Raw genomic sequence first — 24,988 nt, forward strand, 5'->3', positions numbered from 1 at the left:
TGCACTCCATTTATGACCTCACAGCTAATAGACATGAAATAAAAGCAAAAAAACATTAATTTGGATTTAAGGGGGGATTTAAAAAACCAATTAAGGCCCTGTCCACACAAATGCGGCTATTTTTAAAACCGCAGCTTTTTCTATGCGGTTTGGCCGTTCGTCCACACGCAAACGCAGCACCAGGTCACTGAAACCATACATTTTTGAAAACTCCTGCCAGGGTGAAGATTTTCAAAAACTCTGGTTGCAGTGTTGTCGTGTAGACAGCGAAACCGGAGTTTTTTGGCTTGTGACGTCGGAGCATGCACCGTTATCTCCGCCTACTGGAAACTTTTTCAGGCTTCTGATTGGCCAACATGGCTTTACGGTTGAGATTATATCACCACCTGTTGGTTTGGCATGCTCTTGATAGTGCTTCATAGCATGCGTTTGCGTTTTCATGTGGACGGAGATTTTTTTAAAAACAGAAGAAGGAAAGACTCCGTTTATAAAAATACCTGTGTACGTGTGGACATGGCCTAAAATTGCAAGCATGTTAGTGTATGTAAATCAATAATGGGGTGCATTTGTTCACATTTCATTTTGTGATTTCACAGGAGCAGAGTTCAGGAAAGTGGTGTGTGTGAGAGCTGTGCGAAAATAGCGATGATCTATATGAATATGTTGCCCATAAAAGGTTACTATCGTATTTTTTTTTTTTTCTTTACAGCTGGTAAGGGGAGGATTCAGAGTGAAATATTCTCAGTTATCTACTGCAGGCAGGAGAGACTGCATAATAACATCAAAAAGCCACTGCAGTTTTGAGAACATCCAAATGTATGTTTTCACAGCACATTAAGTTCATTAGGTTAATAAACTGTAGGAATTTAGCCAGATATAAATGCACTTTGTAATTGTTAAGCAGACAGTTTCTAAATACACTGTCAAACTAAACTCAGATTAAAACTGTATTTTCATGGTTTCTAGCAGGACATTAACTGTTATACGATTATTGTGGATAAGGTGTAGTTTAGTAGCCAAATAATGACACTTTCATCTTCTGTAGAACTGCTTTCTGAATTAAATTTGCTTCAAAACTGATGGATACTGCACTGTTACTGAACTGAACTGAATCAACATTGAGCTGACTCAAGTTGAATAATGACACTATTGCCTTCTGTGGAGATGCTTATAGCTAATCTTGTTTCATAATTTGATAGACTTTACAACTGTGGATAGAGAGAATATATAATTTCCATAGCAACAACATTTTATTTCAGTGTTATTTTACTACCATTACTACTATTACTATTACTATTATTTTGGTCTGCTTTTTGTAGCACAGCTGTCGAATTTTCTGTGAAAGCATCTAAGCTTCTAGTATCCAAACACAATATAAAAACCGATATTGCTAATAGTGCTAGGAAGCAAATGATTACATGTAATCTGGATTACATCATTAATTCCAAAAATTAAGTACTTCTTTATATTACATTTTAAAATACTTGTAATTAGATTACAGTTACTTTTTATAGACTACATGATTACATATTATTTACAGAATGGCAGTAAATTATTCATAATTAGATTTTTTCTTTCAAATTTTTTCTTTCTAAAATTCTACCGCTTTTTTACATTTAGAAAGTCTTCCTGCTTTTCATCTACTCACAAACCCCATGTAGTTCCAGTTTGCGAAACCCTGGCATAATGTAATGTTTAATACACTTCATGATGTTTACAAAGAATGGAATATATTTTGTCAAAAATAATCTAAAAGTAACCAAAAGGTAGTCAGAATGCATTACCTAATTTGGATCCAATGGATTATATTACGAACTATGACTTCTATTATGTAATTTGTAATCAGTAACGGACTACAATTTGTAAGAAATCTTATAGCAATAATATACACTGCCGGTCAAAAGTTTGGAATAATTAAAATTATTTTGTGATATGCTATTACAGTATGTTCAATTTATTGCATTTATTTGATCAAAAATACAGTAAAAACTGTCATATTATGGACTATTGTTACAATGTAACATATGTTAAACATGTTTTCTATTTGAATATATTTAAAAAAAAAAAACAGTCTTCACGATAAAGGGATAGAAATTGACCTCAAGAAGAGAACCTGTGTGGTCGACCATTTTGACTAGAGCTAGTTAGAGCTAGTTAGAGCACCAGTTAAGCTGGTGGAGGCCTGGGTGAGCTGATTAACCGTGCTCTCAAACTAGTTTACCAGCCTGACAACCTTCTGCTGCTATGACCTGGTTTTTCAAGCAGGGACTGCATCAAAGACTGATTAAGCTTTGATAAAACAGGTGTCAGTGTTTTTCCACCCTTTCCTCCCAGCAGAGCAGAGAAACAAACCTGCGAGCGTCTGTGTGCTGTTGTTAGATGCTGGTTTGGTCTGGTTTGAGGGAATTTTGGGATGGTTCCCTGAGGTAGAGCTTGTGAAGTCAGCAGTGCTGTGCAGATTATGAGGTCGCTCCATAAAAACACCTGTGAGACACAGAGAGGTGGGACACGTCAGTCTCTAACACTTTAGGCAACACTTTATTTTAAGGTCCAAATTTCACTATAAGCTAGTTGTTTTAACATGCATACTACTAGGATATTGGCTATTTAGTAGTACTATGTGGCTTATTCTGCTTGACAATATTTTATATCCTTTAATCCACCCCATAACTAAACTTAACAAATACCTTACTAACTATTAATAATCAGCAAATTAGCAGTTTATTGAGGCAAAAGTCATAGCTAATAGTTAGAATTTGTCCTTAAACTTAAGTGTGACCCCACTTTATTTATTCTTTTGTTTTAAATTTAGACATTTAAATACATTTAAGAATTTTTAGGCATGTACTACGTAGAATAAAGTAGTGTAGTATAGTATAGTATAATATAGTATAGTATAGTACAGTGTAGCGTAGTATAGTATAGTATAGTGTAGTGTAGTGTAGCGTAGCATAGCATAGCATAGCATAGCATAGTGTAGCGTAGCATAGCATAGCATAGTATAGTATAGTGTAGCGTAGCATAGTATAGTATAGTTTATATTTTTTGGCCTTTTTGCCACTTTATTTGTGACGTTTATTTGTCAGGATATAGAAAGATATGATAGAAAATTATGAGGGGATCAAGGGATAGGCTTCATTATTTAAAAAATTTTGAATACCAGATTTTAAATCTGTTCTCAAACACTTATACAGTATGTATTCATATATTATGATTGAATATATAACCACTGCTCTGTTAAGCATTATATAATGCTTGTTATGGCACACTCTTTTGGGATACTTGATTCTGATTCAGTTGTGGCATTTCACGGTCAAACAAAACAATGTAACTGATAATGAATAATGTACCGATGTAGCAGATCAAAACAACAAAAAAATGAATCCCTTCAGGGTGACACTAAACATTATCCCTTATGTAATGGCTTATTGATGAAAGTTGCCTGACACCCAGATATTGGCACTACTCAAAAGCAAATGTTTCGGCTCATTGCCCGCTGCCTTCATCAACTGTATATTTCCCTAAGCAGAAAATCTGTAAGCTAATTAAATAAGACAGTGCAATTGTTTTCAATGAGCCACTAGAGTATATACTCCAGCAGCGATGTTTAGAAGACCCACCCGAGCACATATGGCAGGCGATGCCCTGGGCGCTGAGGTTGCTGCGCAGGTCCAGCAGTCTCTGCAGGTTGGTGTCTCTGTGGAAGAGCACAGGCGCGTGACTGGCCGGCCGCAGGAGACAACAGCACCACACCGAGCCCAGCAGAACCAGAGCATACACACCTGAAACACCAGACAGGATGGGACGTGAGAGGGTTGTAGTATGGAACAAGTGGACGGGGGAAGGACGTTTATCACAAAAACTAATGTTGGGATTTAACCCTGATGTTGTGTTCCGGTCATTTTGACCCAAAATGCTAATTAATATTAATGGACAGGACTAAATCTAAGACTTTGCTCAAACAGGACATAACAAATTCCCCCAAAAAATATTTGATTTTTTTTTGTACTTTTTGGGGATTTTTTTTTACCGACTGATTATACTTGTGATGTGATCGGCTTAAAAACTGCTTATAAATTTCTCATTATGCTATAATCAGTCCTGGGTAGTAAAGGATTACATGTAATCTGGATTATGTAATCAGATTCCAAAAATTCTGAAATTGAAATTACAAAATTTGCTGTCTTTGGATCATTTTAAAACAGTTATTCGGCAAATGGAGGATGATTTAATGATATGTACTACAAGTGTTTTTAGTTTGTCTGTGTTGTGTAAATTTGTGATGTATTGCTGCCCATTTTGTCTTTTTTTTAAACAGTCTTTTTCTGGTTAAATAAAGGTTAAATAAAAATAAAAATAAAATTAGGTAATCAGATCATTACATTTGAAAATACTTGTGAAAATCAGACTACAGTTTCTTTTTTATTGATTACATAATTACATATTATTCACATAAAAGCAATAAATTATTCATAATTTATTGATTCTCCGTAATTCTTTTTCATCTTTTAAATTTTTCTTCTAAAATAGCCTAGCGCTAATATACATTCAGAAAGTGTTTCAGTTTTGTGGACATTCACACAAAGACCAATGACTTCTCTGGTGGCTATAATTTACAATAATTATTTCAGTTTTAAGAATTATTTTCTCAACATTTCAACATTGCATCAATTACTGAACACATTCATTTTTATTTACCCCACAGTTCCTTCACAAGCCCTGTTTGTGAAACCTTGATGTAATGTAATGTTTAATGCACTTCATGTTATTAATAACAACAAAAGCAATATATTTTCTTTCTCTACGATACACGATTATCTTGTTTAAATTAATGTCATAAACGAGTTAGGTCAAAAGTAATCTAAAAGTAATCAGAAAGTAGTTTGGTTATATTACCTAAAATGTGTAATGTAATGGATTACATTACAAACTACAATTTTTGTCAAGTAATTTCAAATCAGTAACGGACTACAATTTGTAAGTAATCTATCCAGCACTGGCTATAATATTACCAAATACTGAAATCAATCTATTTTTTTCAGCCTTTTTTTCCAATTTCTTTGCAAGCTGCAAAGGTGGGACTAACTGTCTATGTATTTATAATGCGATACCCTGTTGGTATAATGGTCAGGTGTCTTTTGTCCATATAGTGTAAGCTCAGATCAATGAGGCCTACGATTGATCACCTCCAAAACGTAATACAAAACCCTTGCTGATTGAAAGAAAACAAGTTCAGAAAAGGGCTGAATCCAAGATTTGGTGATGACATAGCATATTGTGAGATTTACAAGCAATTTTTAAAAGACCAGCCATTTTTGCACAGAACAAGGGTTAAATGCATCCTGCTACATTATGCATGACTGTATTGTTACTGTATTGTTACTGTCGATACCGCTGTATCAACAATGCTCAGGCTGCTCACCTAATAAGAGGAAAGAGCAGTGGTGGCCTGGGAGAAACCTGGCTCTAATTTAGCTTATTGGCATGCATGCAGCTGCATAAATATGCATTTACACAATAGGCATTTGTGGAAATTTCTTGCTAAACTCCAACATGCTTAATTGCATTGTTGCAGACACATAAGGGATGCGGTTCATAGCTCCTTTGTTTGAACTGTGAATAGACTGACCTTGAGACTAAGAACAAAATACAGAGAGTCTGAAACAAAACAGCCAGGAAATTTTCATCTTACTCATGCACAAATTGTCTGTACATTAGCAGAAAAATCTGAATCTGACTTGCATGAGTTCACTATTGTACTCTTTGTTCGTTTTCAGATAATAATTTATCAGACCTTTATACCTTTGTAAGCATTCTTTTGTCAACCATTTTCTAGATCTTATGAAGGTATAAAGATATATTTTTAAAAATGAATTTCAGTGCAATTATTTAGAAACAATTCTCATTAGGTTACTATTATAGCATTTATGAATATTATAAATAATAATGTATCAATTTTAATTAGATTTTATATTTATATAAGATTTTATAATTATATTTTCATTGAATTTTTTCATTTTATATTATTATTATTATTATTATTATTATTATTATTACAGTTAGTTACCTAGGTAACATTTCTAAGTTTTCTAAGCAACTCAGTATAGGCATTATTCCACATAAACATGTCAAATAGTACACAACATTGCTGACATGGGACATCATCACATTGCATTTTTAATTCAATGAGTGCTGTCTAGTTATTTTGCACTAATTTTGTGTAAAAATGTCTCCACACTTGGCAGTCTTATCAAATACTGAGTGAAGAAAGAGATTGTGGCTGATATTACTGGTTCATCAATCTCACTGGAGATGGTCATGTCAAGGGAATAAGATTGTGGGATACAGTATCCCATGCAGTAGCTCTGTTGTGCACTGCACACTTTGGCAAGTGTAGTATGTCATCCAGCCATTCTATCCTATACTATACTATACTATACTATACTATACTATACTATTATTGTGTAGTATAGTATTGTCACGTGTATGTTCCTAGTTTTCCTTATTTGGTTTGATTCCTGTATTAAGTTCCATTTGTGTCAGCTGAGTTCTATTAATTATCCTGGATTACTCCTCACCTGTTTCTGTTCTCCCTGATTGCGTTTCATGTGTTTATAAGCCCTGTGTTTTCCTCAGTTCCCTTGTCTTGCGTTGATGTTGTTTAGTGGTTCTCCTTGCTCCTGGTATTTGTCCTGATTTGAAGTCTGATTAAAGACTGTTATTTCCATTTACCTCTATCTTTGTGTGCGTCATTACAACCACAGACCGTCACAGAACGCAAGACCTGAAAAAAGCAAGATGACTGAGGCTGAGGACAGACTGGGTGTGCTGCGGCAGAGTGGTCGGGTGTTGGAGAGATATGTGGATGAATTCCTCGTGCTTTCCAACGGGGTGAGCTGGCACGACTTTGCTCTCGGTACGTGCTTTCTGTTGGGGCTGGATGATGAGACGACCCGCTGCGATCTCCCCGTGTGTGATTTTTTTCCCCTGATCGAGCTGATTAATCTTGTTCTTTATTTAAACGGTTCAAACTTCGAAGTGGAAGTAATAAAGGAGAAACTCCAGTCTCCTCATCCAGGCCCCTCAGGAGCACGCCGTGTTTCCCCAACTCACCCCATGCCGGGAACACCCACATATCTCACCAAGCGCTCCGACCACTTGCCAAAACCCAGGTCTCCCCGAGCTCTCCGAAGCTCGACTGTAGTCCTCAGCCCAGGAGCGCCGGCCGCTCCGAAGTCACGCCCGCCGGCCGCCGCTGACTTAGCGCTTCTGGACATGGCGCTGCCTCCGGAGTTCTCGGCTCCTGTCCTCGCCCTGGAATCATCCCCGGAAAGTTCTCCTTTGTCTCCGCTGGTCCCGTCCAGCCCTCCTTCGTCTCCTCCCTCCAGAGCGCCCTCAAGTGCCCGCTCCTCCAGAGCACCCCCCAGGATTCCTAGTTTTCCCCAAGAAATTTTTTTTTTTAGGGGCCATATATCCGTGGCCGAGCCGGCTAAGGCCACGGAAGATCCGTCATGGCCTCCTGAGTCCCCTGCTCCGCCATGGGAACCTGAACTGCCTGCTCCGCCATGGCAACCTGAACTGTCTGCTCCTCCATGGCTCCCTGATCCGCCATGGCTTCCCGAAGTGTCTGCACCCGCCATGACCCCCTGAACTCCCTGATCCACCCTGGAGGCTCTCTTTGACTCCACCTTGTTCCTGCCCTGCACCAGCCTCCAGGGCGCCCGCCCCCCCTCTCCGGTGTTACTGTTACGGCGCGGGACGCGCCTTCCGGGAGGAGGGAGCAATGTCACGTGTATGTTCCTAGTTTTCCTTATTTGGTTTGATTCCTGTTGTATTAAGTTCCATTTGTGTCAGCTGTGTTCTATTAATTATCCTGGATTACCTGTTTCTGTTCTCCCTGATTGCGTTTCAGGTGTTTATAAGCCCTGTGTTTTCGTCAGTTCCCTTGTCTTGCGTTAAAGTTTAGTGGTTCTCCTTGCTCCTGGTATTTGTCCTGAATTTGAAGTCTGATTAAAGACTGTTATTTCCATTTACCTCTATCGTTGTGTGCGTCACTACAACCACAGACCGTGACTAGTATTGTATATTACTATACTATACTATACCCTATACAGAGTATACATGTTGCAGCAAAGAGAATCATGATAGTATATTTAGTATATTTTAAAAATAATAATAGTCTGGTTCACATTGCAGTTAATTTTGTATACTTAGGAACTGTCAGACACCCTTGTGAAAAAAGAAGTGCACTTAATTCTGTTAAATGTGCACTTACACTGTACCTCAAACAAGAAAAGTATATATAAAAAATCTATAGATAATTTAATATTAATGATACAATGTTAATAACAGATACTACAATATCAATAAAATAAAAGGTCACTTAAATGCACTTAAAGAGAAACACTTTTATGAGTGTTTCTTAACACACATAAAGTAATGTAAAATTAGAAGTTTTACCTTGAAGTATGTTTTAAATAATACTTTTTTGTTGTGCTTTAAAGAAGTATATTTATTTTGATGTGTTGACTAACATACTAAAGCACATGTAAAGTACTTGATTATAATTTTAACTGTAGTGAGTCATTCAATATTACATATAGTTAATATATTTTAAATGTATAAAATTGCAACTTCATTATTACAAATGTGCAATTACAAATACAAGTTTCAGTAGAAATGACATAATACAAGCTGCCTTATAGTTGGTTATAAATGCTTGTCAGTACATTCAGCAGTTACACGTTAACTATATTTCAAAGACCATAGAAGTAATATGATTACATATAAAGATATAATTAAGTCCTACATAAGTGGATAAAAAAAGCACTCTAAACGTCAGTTAATTGTATTTAATATCAATTTAAACTATAATACAATTTCATTTAATTGTAATTAACATACCATAAGTGTCCAAAACATTACATTCAGTTCACACTCGAGTATATTCTTAAATGTTTATATATATACTTTAGCTACTGTAGGCACACAAAGTGCTCAAGGACAGCCAGTTTACATGCTACTAAATGACTGAAATTCAGCTCTTACATAATATTTTACATGAAACTCACAAACACTGGCAAATCACCTTAATTACCGTAACTTCGTACCATAATTTGACATAACTTTGGGACCAGACAAAGTGATAAAACTCTGTGCACAACTCCAGAAAGTAACGGAAAGTCCGCTAGTTCACTTGCTTTTGTCCGGACCAAATACAATGTTGATTTTTTTGGTTTGGTGCGGTTTGCTTTCACACTGCCCTTTTTGCAAGTGAACCAGAAACTGTAAACAAAACCACACATGTGCTTAAGGTCATCCATTCAACCGTACCAGAGTTCGTCTGGAAGTGGTCTCGGTATGGTTGTTTGGTTACACCTGCCCAAAAGATCCGCACCAAGGGGCGAAACCAACTTGAGTTCGATTCAATCGAACCAAACAAGACAGGTGTGAATACACCCTTAGAAGCCAGTGAATCAGAGTGAAAGGTTTCAGCCAGCTCTTGGTAATTTTGTGCGTGACATACATCAGACAGTAAGCCAATGCTCTGTGGGCAGCCTGTGAGAGCATTGTCTGCGGCTGAGAGCAAATGAATAAAGATGCTTAACTAATGTGAGAATTATGAAAGCATCGTCTTCTCGTCTTCTGAGATAAACCTCTAAACATTCCTAATCATGACAAGTGTTACTCACCTATAATGGTTTTCCGTTTCTCCACTACAGGCTCTGCCACCCAGTGTCTCAGGAGCTTCTGAAGGTGAGCGCTGACCACCCCTACACTGCCCTCAGTGGACACGGCCAAAGCAGCTTCAGCCGAGAGCGACAGCAGCACCGCATCGGATTCAGAGTCATACACATCTGCGCAGAAATCAACAATACAAGGAGTGACTCAGCAGCTGAATGTGATTATCTGAGATAATGCACCATGGTTTTTATTTTCAGATCAATGTGAAATCAAAACAGACCCCGTTTACTTGCTAAGTTCATATTCATGGTCTTATCATGAATGATTCATCGGTGCACAGTATTCCAAATGTTCCAGTATTCCAAACTGTCTCTGTTATCTTTTATCAAAATAGCGTTTGTGGTGATGATATCATCATTACCTGGTTCCATTTCTACCGTTATTAGAGCAACATCGTCTTCATCTGAGAGCGGACTGGGGCTGGTGGACAGTTTAATTAGAGTGGTCCACCTGTTAGGGTTAACAGTCTCAGGGTTAAAAGGAAAATACACACAAAAAAGTATAAGTAATTGTATGTAAATGTCAATGCAATTGCTTGGAAAAGAGTGACCAGCAACCAATTCATTAAAAAGATACAACTCAAAATAAAGATTCATGAATCAGATATCACTATTTCTCTCATGGGTCATGTCTGAACTGCTTTTATAATACATTTATGGTCCTTTTGCATCATTTTTGAATCTTGAAAGGTTCCATCTGTATTCAGTGAAACTGCACAGGAAAAGAGTGGCCAGCATGTTGAAAGGAAAAAAAGAAAGTCTTACAGGGTTAGAACGACATGATATTATTGATGACAGAATTAGTCTTTGTCAAAATAAAAGTTCTGTCACCATTTACTCACTTTCATGTCATTCCAAACCTGTATGACTTTGTCTTCTGTGGAGCACAAAAGAATATATTTCGAATGCTGTGCTTGTCAGTCTTTTCTATGCAATTACAATGAATGGGGAATGAAGCTTTCAAGCTTCAAAAGCAATGCAAAAGAACCATAAAAGTGGTCTATCTGACTTGTGCAATAGCTTAAAGTGAGAAACAGACAAATTTGACACATTATTCACTAATAATTGTCCCCCAGCAATGAGCTGTTAACTTTAAAATGTCTGTAAATGGATCACTTAGTCAGTGAATTTAACTTGAGAACTAGATCAAGATTCAACTTAAAGGGGTCATATGATGCGATTTCAAGTTCCCTTTCATGGGAACTTCGAACTGCGTCCTCTAGGGGTCGCTATGGGGAACGCCTCATCGTGACCCGTGTCTGAAGCATACATTGAAAAAACACCAACTCGTTGGCCGGCGACAGCCATGACGTCACTACCGGTGCGACTGTCTTGAAAGGTTTCGTCTCCATTCAATGTAATTGCAAGGAAAAGAGTGACCAGCACAATGAAAGAAAAAAAAAGTCTTAAAGGTTTAATAATGACAGAATTTGTTGTTCTGCATGAACAATAACTTTAAACAGATCATTTACCCAAAAACTTTTAGTTTTCCCATGAGAATAGGTTGAGATATTTTGAAAATTTTTGGTAACCAAACAGTTTTGGTGGCTATTGTCTTCCAATGCATGGACCAAAAAAACAAACACTCAATTCGAAAGAAAGAACATGCACATTTCTCAAAAGACATTTTGGAAGAAATAACACAATCTACCATTTGGGACAGACGTTGGCATGGGCAGCTCCACACTGGCTCCAGATGCAAAGGGCAGCAGGCATGAGAATGGACACCCAAAGCCAGCAGCAGCTCACAATGAGAGACATGAACAGACCGAAATCATGAACCGCTGGGATCTAATGATGCATGCAAAACAGATAAAGGTTACGCGTTAGGTGTTGTCAGAATTTTTTTATTCCTTTGCATGTTTTAAAATAAATTAACCGGTGGGATTCTCATTACGGCAGTATACGCTATTGAATAAACATGAGTCGGTGACAGAAACATAAAAGCCCCATGGGTACAAAAGCTAACGTGAATAAAATAAGACCCCTCTTTAAAGATAAAGCAATGTTCGACTGTCTACTCTACATGTTCTTGCAGATTATTTCATCATTTGTGCTCATGGTGTTTATTTTTTGATTGATGTTAGATCCTGAGCTTCAAAGTAGGAGGTCACATACAAATCCTCAAGTTCACCCAGAACTTTAGCTTGTTTTATTGTTTTACCACTTAAAGCTTTGATGACAGGAAAGTTAAAGAATGTACAGGTCACAGGTCGTGACTGAAAGCAGAATTTTTAAAATTGTGTTATTTTTTCATTGTGTAAAACTGACAGTCCTAGAAACAATCGTCAGGGAATTGATGTCACGACCATGAGCACACTGACATATGCATGTGTAGTATCTAGCAAACAACCCGGATGTTGAGGTTAGCAAATCATAACAGAGGTAATTTATATAACACTTACTGGACTGAAGCAGCTTAGGCTTACTTAATACATACAGTTGAAGCCAAAAGTTTACATATACCTTGCAGAATCTACAAAATGTTATTATTTTACCAAAATAAGAGGGATAATACAAAATGCATGTTATTGTTGATTTAGTATTGACTTTAATAAGATATTTCACAACAGAAAATAATAGTTGAATTTATAAAAATGACCCCGTTCTAAATTTTACATACACTTGATTCTTAACGCTGTGATGTGAATGACCTGAATGATCCACAGCTGTTTTTTATTTATTTTTTGTTTGTTTAGTGATAGTTGTTCATGAGTCCCTTGTTTGTCCTGAACAGTTAAACTGCCTGCTGTTCTTCAGAAAAATCCTTCAGGTCCCAAAAATTCTTTGGTTTTCCAGCATTTTTGTGTATTTGAACCCTTTCCAACAATGACTGTATGATTTTGAGATCCATCTTTTCACACTGAGGACAACTGAGGGACTCATATGCAACTATTACAGGTTAAAACGCTCACTGATGCTCCAGAAGGAAAAACCATGCATTAAGAGCTGGGGGGGGGGGGAAAACCTTTGAACAGAATGGAGATGTGTACATTTTTCTTATTTTGCCTAAATATCATATTTTTTTCATTTAGAACTGCCCTTCAGAAGCTACAGAAGATACTTACATGTCTCTCAGAAGACAAAAGAAGTACAATTTACCCTGATTTTCAAATCTTTTTTTATTTTCTTTAGCTGGGGTGTGTAAACTTTTTGAATTGGATAAAAATTGAACAGGGTAAATTGTACTTATTTTGTCTTCTGGGCAACATGTAAGTATTAGCTTCTGAAGGGAATAAATATTTTTCTAAATAAAAAAAAATATCTTTAAATAAAATCTACACGTCATCCTGTTCAGAAGTTTACACCCATATGCTCGTAATGCATTGTGTTGCTTACTTGTGCATCTTGTGTTTTTCAGATATAACTGTAATTTGATTACCACCTATTTAATATGTAATTGTAATGAAATACAGTTACTCATATTTTGTATTTTAAATACATAACTAAGTGACATATATTCCGTTACTCCCCAACCCTGCTGGTGTGGTACCTTTTCAAAAGGTACTAATATGTAGCATTTAGGTATTAATTATGTGGGTACAAATATGTATCTTTAAGGTACTAAAACGCACCTTGTAGGGGTAAATAAGGTACTGTACAAAGGAGTACCTTTTGAAAGGGTACCGTCCCACTAATAGCTTTTTTTTTTACTTTTCTTTCCGAGAGTGTGTTATAATCACATTAATTTACATTACAAGCTAACAGAATATTTTTAAATAAATATTTTTAACACCTTTTCTTGCCAGAAACTGCATAATTTTACACAGTTTGAGCCTCTGAATAAAACTAAAGGGGTTTTTCACCCTCTCAAGTGTGATGTTACACTTAATGATTAACTAGATAAATATGGTATTACAACTATTTTAGGATTTATTTTAAATATCTTGTCTAAAAGTTCCATAAACTTCCATTTAAAACGTTGACTATTATATCATATGTGAGGCTTTACAGGCTTAAAGGTACAGCAGCAAAAACAGCCTGTGCAAAATAGTTAAGAAAAACTAAAATACAATCGATTTTGGTGCAAGAAACCTTGACTAGCATTGTAAGTGAACTTAACAACATCCTCCCTAAGAGGAGGTTTTAGCCTGAGTACTTTACTTAGAACACACCCTTCAAAATGGTCAAAATGTTAACACATCTCTATTTGGAGAATTGATTTTCTGGACATGTTTATTCGGCTCGGCTGACTGCACCTGTGAGAAGGTGTTTGCAGCATATGCTGCTGCTGTTGTGAAGGACGTGAGGAACGTGGCTCGGCCTGCTGTCTTTACTGTGTAAATCATACGCTGCATTGAACGAGTCAGGTGGGCTGACTGTCTGAACGTACTGATGAACACAAACACGTCATCCACACCTGGGAGGAAAGAAAGAGGAAGATTCAACTCTCAAAAGATGGTAGGACCAATCTATGTCTTCATTTACAATGCTCATAGGTTGATGTTTTATTATTCTCACCAATGCCTATGATGACGAAAGCTGCCACTCCATTGAGAATGCCGAGATATTTCACTCCAAACACCACATGATACAAGAAGAGTGCCATGAGACAGCTCAGACCAATACTGGCCAAGCCAAAGAACGTCAGAAACACTGCAGAGAAATTAAATGGATACTGAAGCATAATGTCAGATCAAGAAATTACTGCACTTCCAGTTCTGGAAAAACTATTTTGAGAGTATATCTTGCCAACTTGCTACTCAGTTCAACCACAGTAAAGGTAATTTTTAGTTAGCTATTCCCTCCAAGATACTAAAAAATCAGCTAAATGATTATTTAAAAAGGCAGATTCTTTTAAATATATTGCTGCGATTTGATAATTGCACATGCAATCAGAACAGTATTAATCAGGCACTGAAATAATATAGATAACAACTTTTACACTAAGTATAACTTGCTTTTAGTAGTTCTAAATTTTCACTAAAATAAGTAATATAACTAGAAAGCATCTATATGCACTACTATTCAGTCAGTAAGAATGTATAATGTTTTTGAAATGTTCACCAAGGTTGTATTTATTTAATCAAAAATACAGTAAAAACAGCAATAACTGTGAAATATTATTACAATTTAAAATAACACTTTTCTATTAGAATATATATTTGAAATGTAATTTATTACTGTGATGAAAAGCTGAATTTTCAGCATCATTACTCCAGTCTACAGTGTCACATGATCCTTCAGAAATCATTCTAATTCAACAGCATTTATTTCAAACATAAAGCTTTTGTGGCTATATAAAAGTCTTTGCTGTCACTTTTAATTATTTTAATGTGTACTTGCTGAATAAAAGTAAATCTTTCTGACACCAAACATCTCATTGGTAGTGTAACTCAGTCAAAAACAGTAATAAACAGCGCGATTTTGCTAAATATTTTGCTATAGATGTTTTACAGAGACTCAAATGAATCGGTGAACATTTCTGTTTTGAACTAGTTCTTTTAATAAACCATCCAAATTGAGCGATTCACTAAAATGAATGGCTGCACACACAATAAACTGCTAGCAAAAGTAGCACTAAAACATTAGCCTGTTTACTATAAGAACTCAGGGGCGCGGGAAGATGTCTTCGGTTGGGGGTGCTGTGTGTGTCCGTGTTGGGTGAAATGAAAGGGGGGCACCTCATTTGACAACTCCACAAAGCACTACAAGTGCGTCGATATGAACACTCATTTAAGTGGCATATACACACTGGGAAATTTGACTGCATATCACATTTTTGAAATTATCGATAGTAGCTGATCAGTCTCTGGGGTTGGGCTGGGTCCGCTAGGCTTACTAGGCCGTGCTCGTGCTGGAGCTTGTTCACTTACGTCGGTGCTGGGGCTGGTGTTGGATGCCGATTTTGGAAAGTTTTTGCTGGGATGGGCATTTAAAAAAATCTGAAATTCGCTTTTGCGCCATTATCTCCTTGTATTAAAGTTAATCTTGTTCGCATTCTGTATAGTTCATGTCTGATACCACGCGCCAGCGTCACGTGTTCATGAGGATTAGGCTAATCATCCCATTATAGAAAACATCACAAGTAAAATTAATCATGTTTATAAAGATAAACATGGGTTTATTATAGCCCACGTACAATTTACATTTCAGAGATAATTACAAATAAATGATTAAATGCTAAAACTGAATAAATTTAAATGAACAAACTTGGCGTTGCATTTGCAACCATGTGAAAACAGGGGGTGCTGCAGCCCCCTCAGCACCCCTACTTCCCGCGTCCCTGTAAGAACTACATTATTTTGATGGCTGAGCTACAGTAATGCTACAGTATTTAAAAATGTAAGTTTGCGTCAGTACATCAAGCTAATTGCTCCAACACTGAGTTCACCAAGGCCTTACTGTCAAGTTTGAAATGCGTCACTATTACAAACCGGAGTTTTCAATTAAGCACTATCCAAGATGTTTTTGACCCTCATGCTTTACAGCACAAGAAGATGTTTCCTGTGCTTTCATGCTTTTTTCCCTGAATTAACCAAAAGTGCTGTGGCGAACAGAGAGTGCTAAAGGTTTCGTAACAAGCATTTACAAGCTGAGTGGAACGACAGAGTTTGAGAGCTCTCTATTGTTTCTCTAACAAGGCGGCACATTGCAAATGCAGCCGACATAAATAAATTCTGAAGGTTCAGGGAAGGTTATGTGATATACAGATAAAGCACAGAGGTCAAGTTACGTAATGTGAAAAAGCGTCATGGAGTTTTTTGTAAAAATGTCAAATGGAAAAGTGGTGCTCCATTTTTCATTATCCAGACGGTTGTTGATGCAGCAGCTGTGAGAAAATAAGCCTAATTTTAGCAATGTTCTGACAAAAATAGTATAATTCTATACCAAGAAAACCAGCTGTGGAGCTGAGAGACGGCCAAATCAATACGATTTACTTGATGAATTGCACAACAACCAAAGTCGCAGTTCGTACACCTTCAAGTCTGTATCGTCTTGTGCTTTTAATAGATTCGTAGCTGAAATACATGTTTACTGCTTTGCCTAATTAAGTCATGTTTACTGCTGTGCCTAACATTAAGTCAGGTTCAAGACATCAGTCAGATTTCATTTCAGAAATCATTCGCAGCTTATCTGTTGACACATATGTTGACTCAAAGCATACTGAGGCCTTTCTGTAGATGAGAAAATGAAATCCAGTTGCAATTTCAAAGAAAAACAAATCATAAAAACATTGAATCATATCTGCTACAATATTTTAGCAAGGCTGAAACCATGTATTGATCAGTCAGTATCCATCTGACCGATGAAATAAGCATTTTTAATTTATACAGGTAGCACTTTACAATAAAAAAACAACACAAATTGTTAAAACATTTGGTATCAAGAACTAAGCATTTTTACAGCATGTATTAATTTATATTAATTTTAATTTATAAATATATTATTGTTTATTGATAATTACTTTTTTTTCATAATACATTAGCTACCCTTAATTTAGACGACTGGAAATTAACCAAGAAAAATAAATAGTGGTATGTAGCAGTTTTGTGCATTGTTAGTTCGTGATTCCTAAAATAGACCGCATGCACTCTATGAATTCTACATTCAAGAAATCAATCACACAAGCCGTTTCAAGTATTCAGTATTCAAACCAACAGCACAACTGGCAGCATGCACTGCTTTTATAATGTTTTAAATAATTTGATATAAATGAGACACAAAATTACGTTATCTGTGTTTGCTCTTCTAACAAATATATGACATATGAAATCAAAGGCAGAACCAACAGTTTATTTCAGAGCAACACAAAGTGGTGTTTCCCTGCTGAATGAATTGGTGCATTTATACACTCTAAAAAATGCTGGGTTAAAAAGGGACAAACCCGGCTATTGGGTTGTTTTGACCCAGCGGGTGGGTTCAAAACAACCCAACCGCTGGGTCAAAACAACCCAATAGCTCGGTTTGTCCCTTTTTAACTCTGCGCTGGGTTATATTTAACCCAGCATTTTTTAGAGTGTATGAATTGTTGAGTGAATAATTCAATGACTCATTCATACAGTGGCAGTGTCTAAAATTGCGTACTCTCGGACTAAGTACTTCTATGGAATAAGTAATGTCTTTGTGACTGAATTTGTGAATGAATTAAATCTTGACATACTACATTCACCATGTGGTCATTTTAAAGTAACCTACCAGTGTCAGTTGAGTCACTTCACTCTCATTTACAAATCCTCTCACGTGGCCTCATGGGATAGTAGAGTGTCCATTGTATGCACACTTCAGAATCTCACCAAAAGTAATAGGTCATCCAGGTACTTTCGCCTACTGTTTTATGAATACTATGCATTCAGACACACTCTGTTCACATACTGTTGTTCACATACCTTGCCTGCTATATAATGGGAAAGTATACATATATTCAAATGCAGCCAGCCACTTGTTGCTACTAGTTGATGCATCCAATTTTTTTAACATGTAAGTGAATATGTGAGACTTCTGATGCATCAGCCACTAGATCAATAACTAGAAGAATAATGGTAACAATAACAAGGCTCCAGTTGTCAGTCAAGTTATACTGAACAAAATTATAAACGCAACACTTTTGTTTTTGCCCCCATTTTTCATGAGCTGAACTCAAAGATCTAAGACTTTTTGCAAAAACAAAAGTGTTGCGTTTATAATTTTGTTCAGTGTAACTACATTAGTTGAACTGACCAAAAAAAAGCACACATCTAAACCATTTATTAATCTTATTTCATGTTAATTTTAACACATACTACTACATAATTAAAATCAAACATTCATTAAAAGTATCTGTTAATAATATTATTTAATGGAGCTGAGCTGACATGAACTGACAATGAAAAGTTTTAAAACTTTAATTTTAACTAACGTTGACAAAGATTAATAAATACGGTAGCAAATTAACTGCTCACTGCTAATTAATTTTAATGAACACATTAACTAATGTTACCTAATGGGACCTTATTGTAATGTGTTACCATAATAACAAAGTACAATAAAACTATTTGTGCTACAAACCAGTGTGTTCCTGATTGTATTAAATTATAATGAATTGAAAAGTGATGAATTAAAAGTGAATTATGATAATAATTAAAAATGAATATGATACCAGTCTGCAACATCAACCAGCATAAAGGACTGGTTTTATACACTGTAAGAAAACAATCAATAGAAAAACGGATATAAAATTAGCGGTGCATTTTCATTAAGTCGGACCTTTCCTTTAACCCTAAAATGCGATTCAATGCAATTTGTAATTCAAAATATGGGTAAAACGTGAAAAATCAATATAAAAAACATTCATATTAAAACAGCACATAAGTCTTGTATTATGGAGTGTACAGCTAAAATAACTGCAAGCAGCTTAAAAGCCCTGCACATTCAAGTTAAAAATGGCTGCGCCAGCTCTTGCGTTAAAAATAAGGTTGATAGATGTAACCTGCAGAAAGACTCACTGAAAAATCCCCACCACCACTACACAGAAATGCAATAAATATCAGTGCTCAGCCAATCTAAACAATGAATTGTATGCAACAAGTTTCTCTTTTACTTGCTAAAGGTAACCAGCATACATTTAATTAACTAATTACTTGATAATTATTGTAAACATAATTATATATTGAACACTGGCATCTCTACTTTGTGGTGACTGTGCAACATGTGCTAAAATCACTGTGGTGTCTGCAGGTTTATTTGATTAGAATGCTTGGGGAGTGTCTTACCAGAAAATGAGGTGAGAACGTACACAAGGACAGTAATGCATCCCCCACTGAATAAAGCCAGCAACATGTCACTGTGGAAGGTCTTCCGCACCTCATCGTCAAATAACTCCGTACCCCCGTACAACACCTTCACTTTACTGAGAGAGAGAGAATCAAAAACAAGGGATGAGAGAGAAGGATAGTCAAGATGGGTTATGGTTAACATCAGACGATATGCTACAATAGAAGGACCAGATGAGGGGGACGAGAGACAAAATGGAGATGGGCACACAGATGGAAAAAGATTATCTTAATTACATCGGGGGGCTCTTAAAGGAGTTATTACAGTATCAGAGCTTCAATGAATGCCTTTTCTGTGTCTGGCCACTGGCTCATTTCTAGGCCTCCTACCATTATCATCCTGCGGCAATGACTGTCATTTGATTTGAACAGCATCTGCTTACATTCACTGTCTTGACAGCAGTAAGTATATTAGGGGTGTTTTGCAGATGTAATAAAGTTTTGAGTCATTGTCTCGGATTCATGGCAGGTTTCGTTTCAAAGGCTGATCATCCTTCTGGGGTTTCATTTGCAAAGACGACTACAGCCACAATCGAAGCATCTGACTTTTGTCACTGACACTAAAAAGAATACTTTGTGACTTAATAGTCTCCCGTTGTGTGTTTAATCATTTATATATAACTCGTTAGTTTTGTGCTATTAAAGCGAACAGTATCTCCAGCTGCTTCACAGAAGAGCATGATTCATCACCATTGTGCCATTGAGATTGTCCTTGTAAGTTCATGGCGCTGTTATGGATGTCAAATTTATGAAAGCAAATTCTGCCTTATGACAATTTTCACACACACTTTAATTTTTATTTAATACAGTAGATCACTTTTAGAATAAAAATGCCATGAATGGAGTTGAGCACTGAATGGAGTTCATTCATTTTACAAAACTGATTGCTTTTGGAAGACATTTTGCATGGCAGGGAAGCTTCATGTTTTTAATTTATGTATGTATTCTGAATTGCATGAATTTATTTTACAAAGAACAACATTATACAGACAAATGGGTTACCAGTCACGCTGAACTGTAGCCCTGATTTCAATTAAAACACCATTCTCTGCAAGATAACATTTACCTTCTTCACTTTGTGAAGTATATTTAGTATATTCATTGTGTTTCCAGAAAAAAAAAGCATCCTTAATACAATAAATTAACCTGCAAAAGTTATATTTGATTTATAGTATAAACAAGTAGGAATTTCCCAGTGGGGTGGAAAAAGAATATTCAAAATATTTCATCTGAAAACACGTTCTAATGTATTGTAATTATATCTTTAAGGATTTTTTAGAAATGTTTAAAAATAAAAATAAAAAAATATTTTTTTGCAGTGTAATATCTCACTTATCAACTTGGCAATATGCATATGGACATTGCAGATATATACAAGGTGGGGAATAAAGCTTCCACCAACTGGGATCTAAGTAAATTTCACACGTTTCTATTCAATATGGACTACATTCTAATCTTCAGTGAATTTCAAAAGATAACATTATTTATTAAAAGCAATGGTGCCACTTTATATTAGGCGGCCATAACTACTATGTACTTACATTTAAACTAATCATTTGGAACAACGCACTTATTGTGTACATACATGTTTTTACATTTTACATATATTAAAAAAAATACCAGAATGTAATTACATCTTTAATTAATTTCTGTAATTACATGTATAATTACACTGTTACACCTTAACCCACCCTTAAACCTACCCATACCACCAAACCTGTTCCTAACCTTACTCGTATCCCACCTCAATAGCAGAAAAAGTGTTTTGCAATACAGTATGAACACAATAAGTACAATGACAAATGTTTGGTTCATGACAAACTCTAGGATCCAAGCACCATGTATAATGCCCCACAAGCAATCATGAATCTCATGCTGAATTTTTTGGTTTGTATGTTTGTTAAATCGATTCTGCTTTTACTAACCATTCATGGTATTAGACCAGACAAATAAACAATAAGCCTTCTTGTTTAAGTGATCCCAACACCCACCTGGTGGATTGTTGCGACAGTATGTCTGCATACTGCACCACAAAGTCTCTGAAAAGACGTCTCTGTTCGAGAGGTCTGTCTTGAAGAGAGTAGAAGGAGGGGAGAGGAGCTCCAAAATGGATCTCACTGCGAAGAAGCGAGGACTGAAGCTTGTCCGGTGTAAGTGTCTCATCAATGTACCAGTAAAATTGCGGATGAGTGATGGCCAAGCTCAGGGCACCTAAGAATAGAGGATATTACAATCAAAAAAGATTTCAGTTTTCATTTGATCAAAATTGTGAAGGGGGCCTTGAACATTAAAAAAGCCACAATTTGTGGTTACTCTTTACAATATATGTAGATGGGTGTCCAGTCCTGCTCCAAAAGGAACGCTTTCCTGAAGAGTTTAACTCCAACCCTAACTGACCCTTCGCAGGAAGTTTTATCGACAGGCAATCTGACCAATCATAATGCCGAATCTGCCATTTTTGTCTGACAAACAAACTAGACTGGAGTGTAGATCAACGTCGGTGGACTTGAACTTGAAAAATAGTGTGTATTGAGGTCTTAGGTTCTGTGGTTGAAACGAGATACCTTCTGATGTTCATTCATGTTTGTGTTATGCTATAACTAGTAAAGAGGAAGAGATGATTGGTTCACATGCCGCTTGAACTGAGGCATTACAGCGATCTTTCACAACACATTAAAGCCACAAAATTATATTTATTGTTTTTTATTGAAAACTGGGACTTTGTTTCATACCTAAAGTAACCTGCTCTGTCTTGTCTGTCGGCGTGTTGTCAGTGTCCTCTTTGCTCTGCAATGTTTATTGCACTACGTGAGAATATGATTTTTGGTGTGAGAGCGCCATGGCTTGTCGGACATAGCAACAGTAACGAAGGGCAGCGGGTCTTTGCGAAGGCTCAATTGGACACACCTGAACCAATTAATCAAGGTCTTCAGGATCATTGGAAACTTGGAAAGTGTGTTGGAGCTCTATAGGATACTGGCCCTCCAGGAGCAGGATTGGACACCCCTGTTATATGTTAACCAAGGCTAACCCTACTGGCAAACCAGGCCATTCCAGTTTAACCTGATCCAGCTGGTGTGTTTCTGCTCCAATGTGGTCTTATAGATCAGTGTTTCCCAACCTTTTTTTAGTTGCGGCACCCTTTGGAAATTTTAACAAACTTGTGGCACCCTACAAAATTAATTTTGTCACAATATTTGAATTTCTAACTTCGATATGATAATTTGAAAAGTATAGATATTCGGTACAACAGGGAAGAACTGCAGAATATAATGTCATACAGATATTTTTAATATTATTAAAAAATTTTGTCCATCAATGGTGGCAATCAGTAGGCTAATTTCTAATGAAGAGACCAATTTATATGACAGATTTTAATGTAGGCTTTTATACATATGTAAACATTATTTAATTACCATTATAACTAGCTATCTCACAAATGTTTGCACACTCAAGTGTTTTTTTTATTTTACAGTTGGCTAATTTTGGTGCAGTAGCACGAGATAGCTTGATTCGACTGAGCGGAGCGCACACGCATAGAGCGGGATAACGGATAATATGCAGAGCGTCACACCACGTGAAACCTGAGCGGTGAACTAATTTTTGGCAGCCGAAATTTCGGTGCATCTCTAATTATTGGCGACATCAGAAATGGATATTATATAATAGATGCTTTTTTGAACATTTTAAAAAAACATTTTTTGCCGCGGCACCCCGGTTGGGAAACACTGTTATAGATCACCAAAGTCTCCACCAACTAGGAGTCCAACTGGTCAACCATCTAAACCAACTTGAACCGACTATTGACCAACTTGGACTAGCCAGAGCCAGCTGCAGCTTATTTGCAGTAATTAAGCTTAGTTTTACTCAATATGCTGTGCAGCATTCAAAAGTCTTCAAGTTAAAAATAAATGAGGATTACTGAATTGTTAATGGAGAGTGGGGTAGTTTGGCCCCCAATGACTCACCATGTATATCGGCTAGATCAGGTCCCATTCCATCATAGTAGATCTTCCCCCCACGCTCACTGGGAAAGAGGTACGACATGAGGGAGCTTGGAGGGGAGCAGAAGGAAGGTCCCAAAGGCAAGTCTCGCAACACCTCCAGTGGCTTCCAGCAGAACTGTTGAAACTGAGGGTGCTGCATTAGAAGTCTCTCTACGTGGTGTATGGTGTGAAGGCGCTCGGGGGTGAAGATGTTATTATCCTTGTCACCCTGGGCCACGAACACTAGCTCTATCCTCCACAGTGCCTGGGTCTGGAGGTAGGAGTAACCCGCAAATCTTCGCTTCCTCGTTAAGGGTGAGTCTAGTTTCCTGTGATCTCCAGCATCACTTGAATTGAGGTTTACTGCTATGTTAGGCTTTACAGATTCTATCTTTTCCTCTTTAGTCTTGTTGTTTTTCTCATTTCCAAACTGTCTGTTGTCATTGTGTGCCCCCGTCTCAGTCTGTCCCAAGATCCCTGCAGGTTCTGTGACATTCACCACTATAGAGACGTCCTTCCCTTTTCTGTTTACCATGAGCAAAAAAAGGTCCCTCAGAGCATTGGCTTCAAGGTCAAATCCCTCGGCGTTACGCCTGTGCCTGTCCCAAGACCCCAACTGACTTTTCAGGGCAATGGTGAGAGCGTCAAAACGTTCTGCCGAGGCATGACTCCTGACCTCGAATGCGCTGTAAGAAAGGTCAATGTCTAGCGGTTCACAGTGAAGGAACATATAAGCAGAGAGGGCGAAGGGTACCAGAAATCCCATGGCCAGAACCAGTCCGCTCGCCCAGGGTTGCGTGTACACCCAGCCGAAAGCCCACCACAACCCTTTACAGACCTGCTCATTTCCAGTTGGTTGTTCTGTTCCTCCTTCTCCCTCCTCCTCCTCTTCCTCCTCCTCTTGCTCTTCAAACTCACTTAGGTTCCAGGTACCTTGGAGCAACAAGGGTTCATCTTCCGAATCCATGGCAGCCACTACAACAAAGACACAATACACTTACATTAACACCTTTTGGCCTTCTGGGTACTCCCGTTTGCGTCAGGACAGGTGAATACAACGATAAAGTGCACTTGATTTACGGAGCATCCTTAAGAGAGTGGCAGGTTATTCTCAGCTGGCCGCTGCTAAGACAAGGACACAGCCGTTAAGTCTGTCATTCTGTAAATGTAATCGTGGAAGGTTTTGGCCTCTGGGTGGTGAGTGGTGAAAAGAAATGAAGGAAACAGTGAACCGAGTCTCACAGGCCAGCGATCAGGCTGGCAGATGGCTTGGCCTCTGGTATGAGATGCTGAACCCAGAGGAAGTATGTGCGTGTGTGCGATAATATATTCTTCTCACCGAACTGTGAAGAGATTTCATGGTAGGGGACCCGTTGTGAATACTATATGGCCATATCTGCAGGAAACATTTTGGGAGCATTACTGTTTTTCTGCATTGTGAAATTATTTTCATCATAATTTAGTACATTTAAACCATTCTCCCACAATTATCAGTATCCTACTGTGA

General features: G+C 37.2%; 1 protein-coding gene across 1 annotated transcript in view; it reads right to left on the reverse strand.

Annotated features, from left to right (window-relative positions):
* LOC107661343 (protein dispatched homolog 3-like) overlaps positions 1–24,452 on the reverse strand; it is a 41,859-nt gene extending 17,407 nt beyond the window's left edge. Inside the window, exons 1-10 of the mRNA XM_016450867.1 lie at positions 23,464–24,452; positions 21,487–21,706; positions 19,436–19,572; positions 14,205–14,339; positions 13,943–14,103; positions 11,395–11,534; positions 10,106–10,194; positions 9,693–9,857; positions 3,621–3,782; positions 2,353–2,484 (exon numbers count right to left, since the gene is read on the reverse strand). Coding sequence (XP_016306353.1) covers positions 2,353–2,484; positions 3,621–3,782; positions 9,693–9,857; positions 10,106–10,194; positions 11,395–11,534; positions 13,943–14,103; positions 14,205–14,339; positions 19,436–19,572; positions 21,487–21,706; positions 23,464–24,448 — 2,326 coding nt within the window. The 5' untranslated portion in view covers positions 24,449–24,452. The remainder of the gene's footprint in view (positions 1–2,352; positions 2,485–3,620; positions 3,783–9,692; positions 9,858–10,105; positions 10,195–11,394; positions 11,535–13,942; positions 14,104–14,204; positions 14,340–19,435; positions 19,573–21,486; positions 21,707–23,463) is intronic.
* Positions 24,453–24,988: the final 536 nt, after the last annotated feature.

The sequence above is a fragment of the Sinocyclocheilus anshuiensis genome, unplaced genomic scaffold (genome assembly GCF_001515605.1).
Source record: "Sinocyclocheilus anshuiensis isolate Anshui unplaced genomic scaffold, SAMN03320099.WGS_v1.1 scaffold703, whole genome shotgun sequence".
Classification (NCBI taxonomy): domain Eukaryota; kingdom Metazoa; phylum Chordata; class Actinopteri; order Cypriniformes; family Cyprinidae; genus Sinocyclocheilus; species Sinocyclocheilus anshuiensis.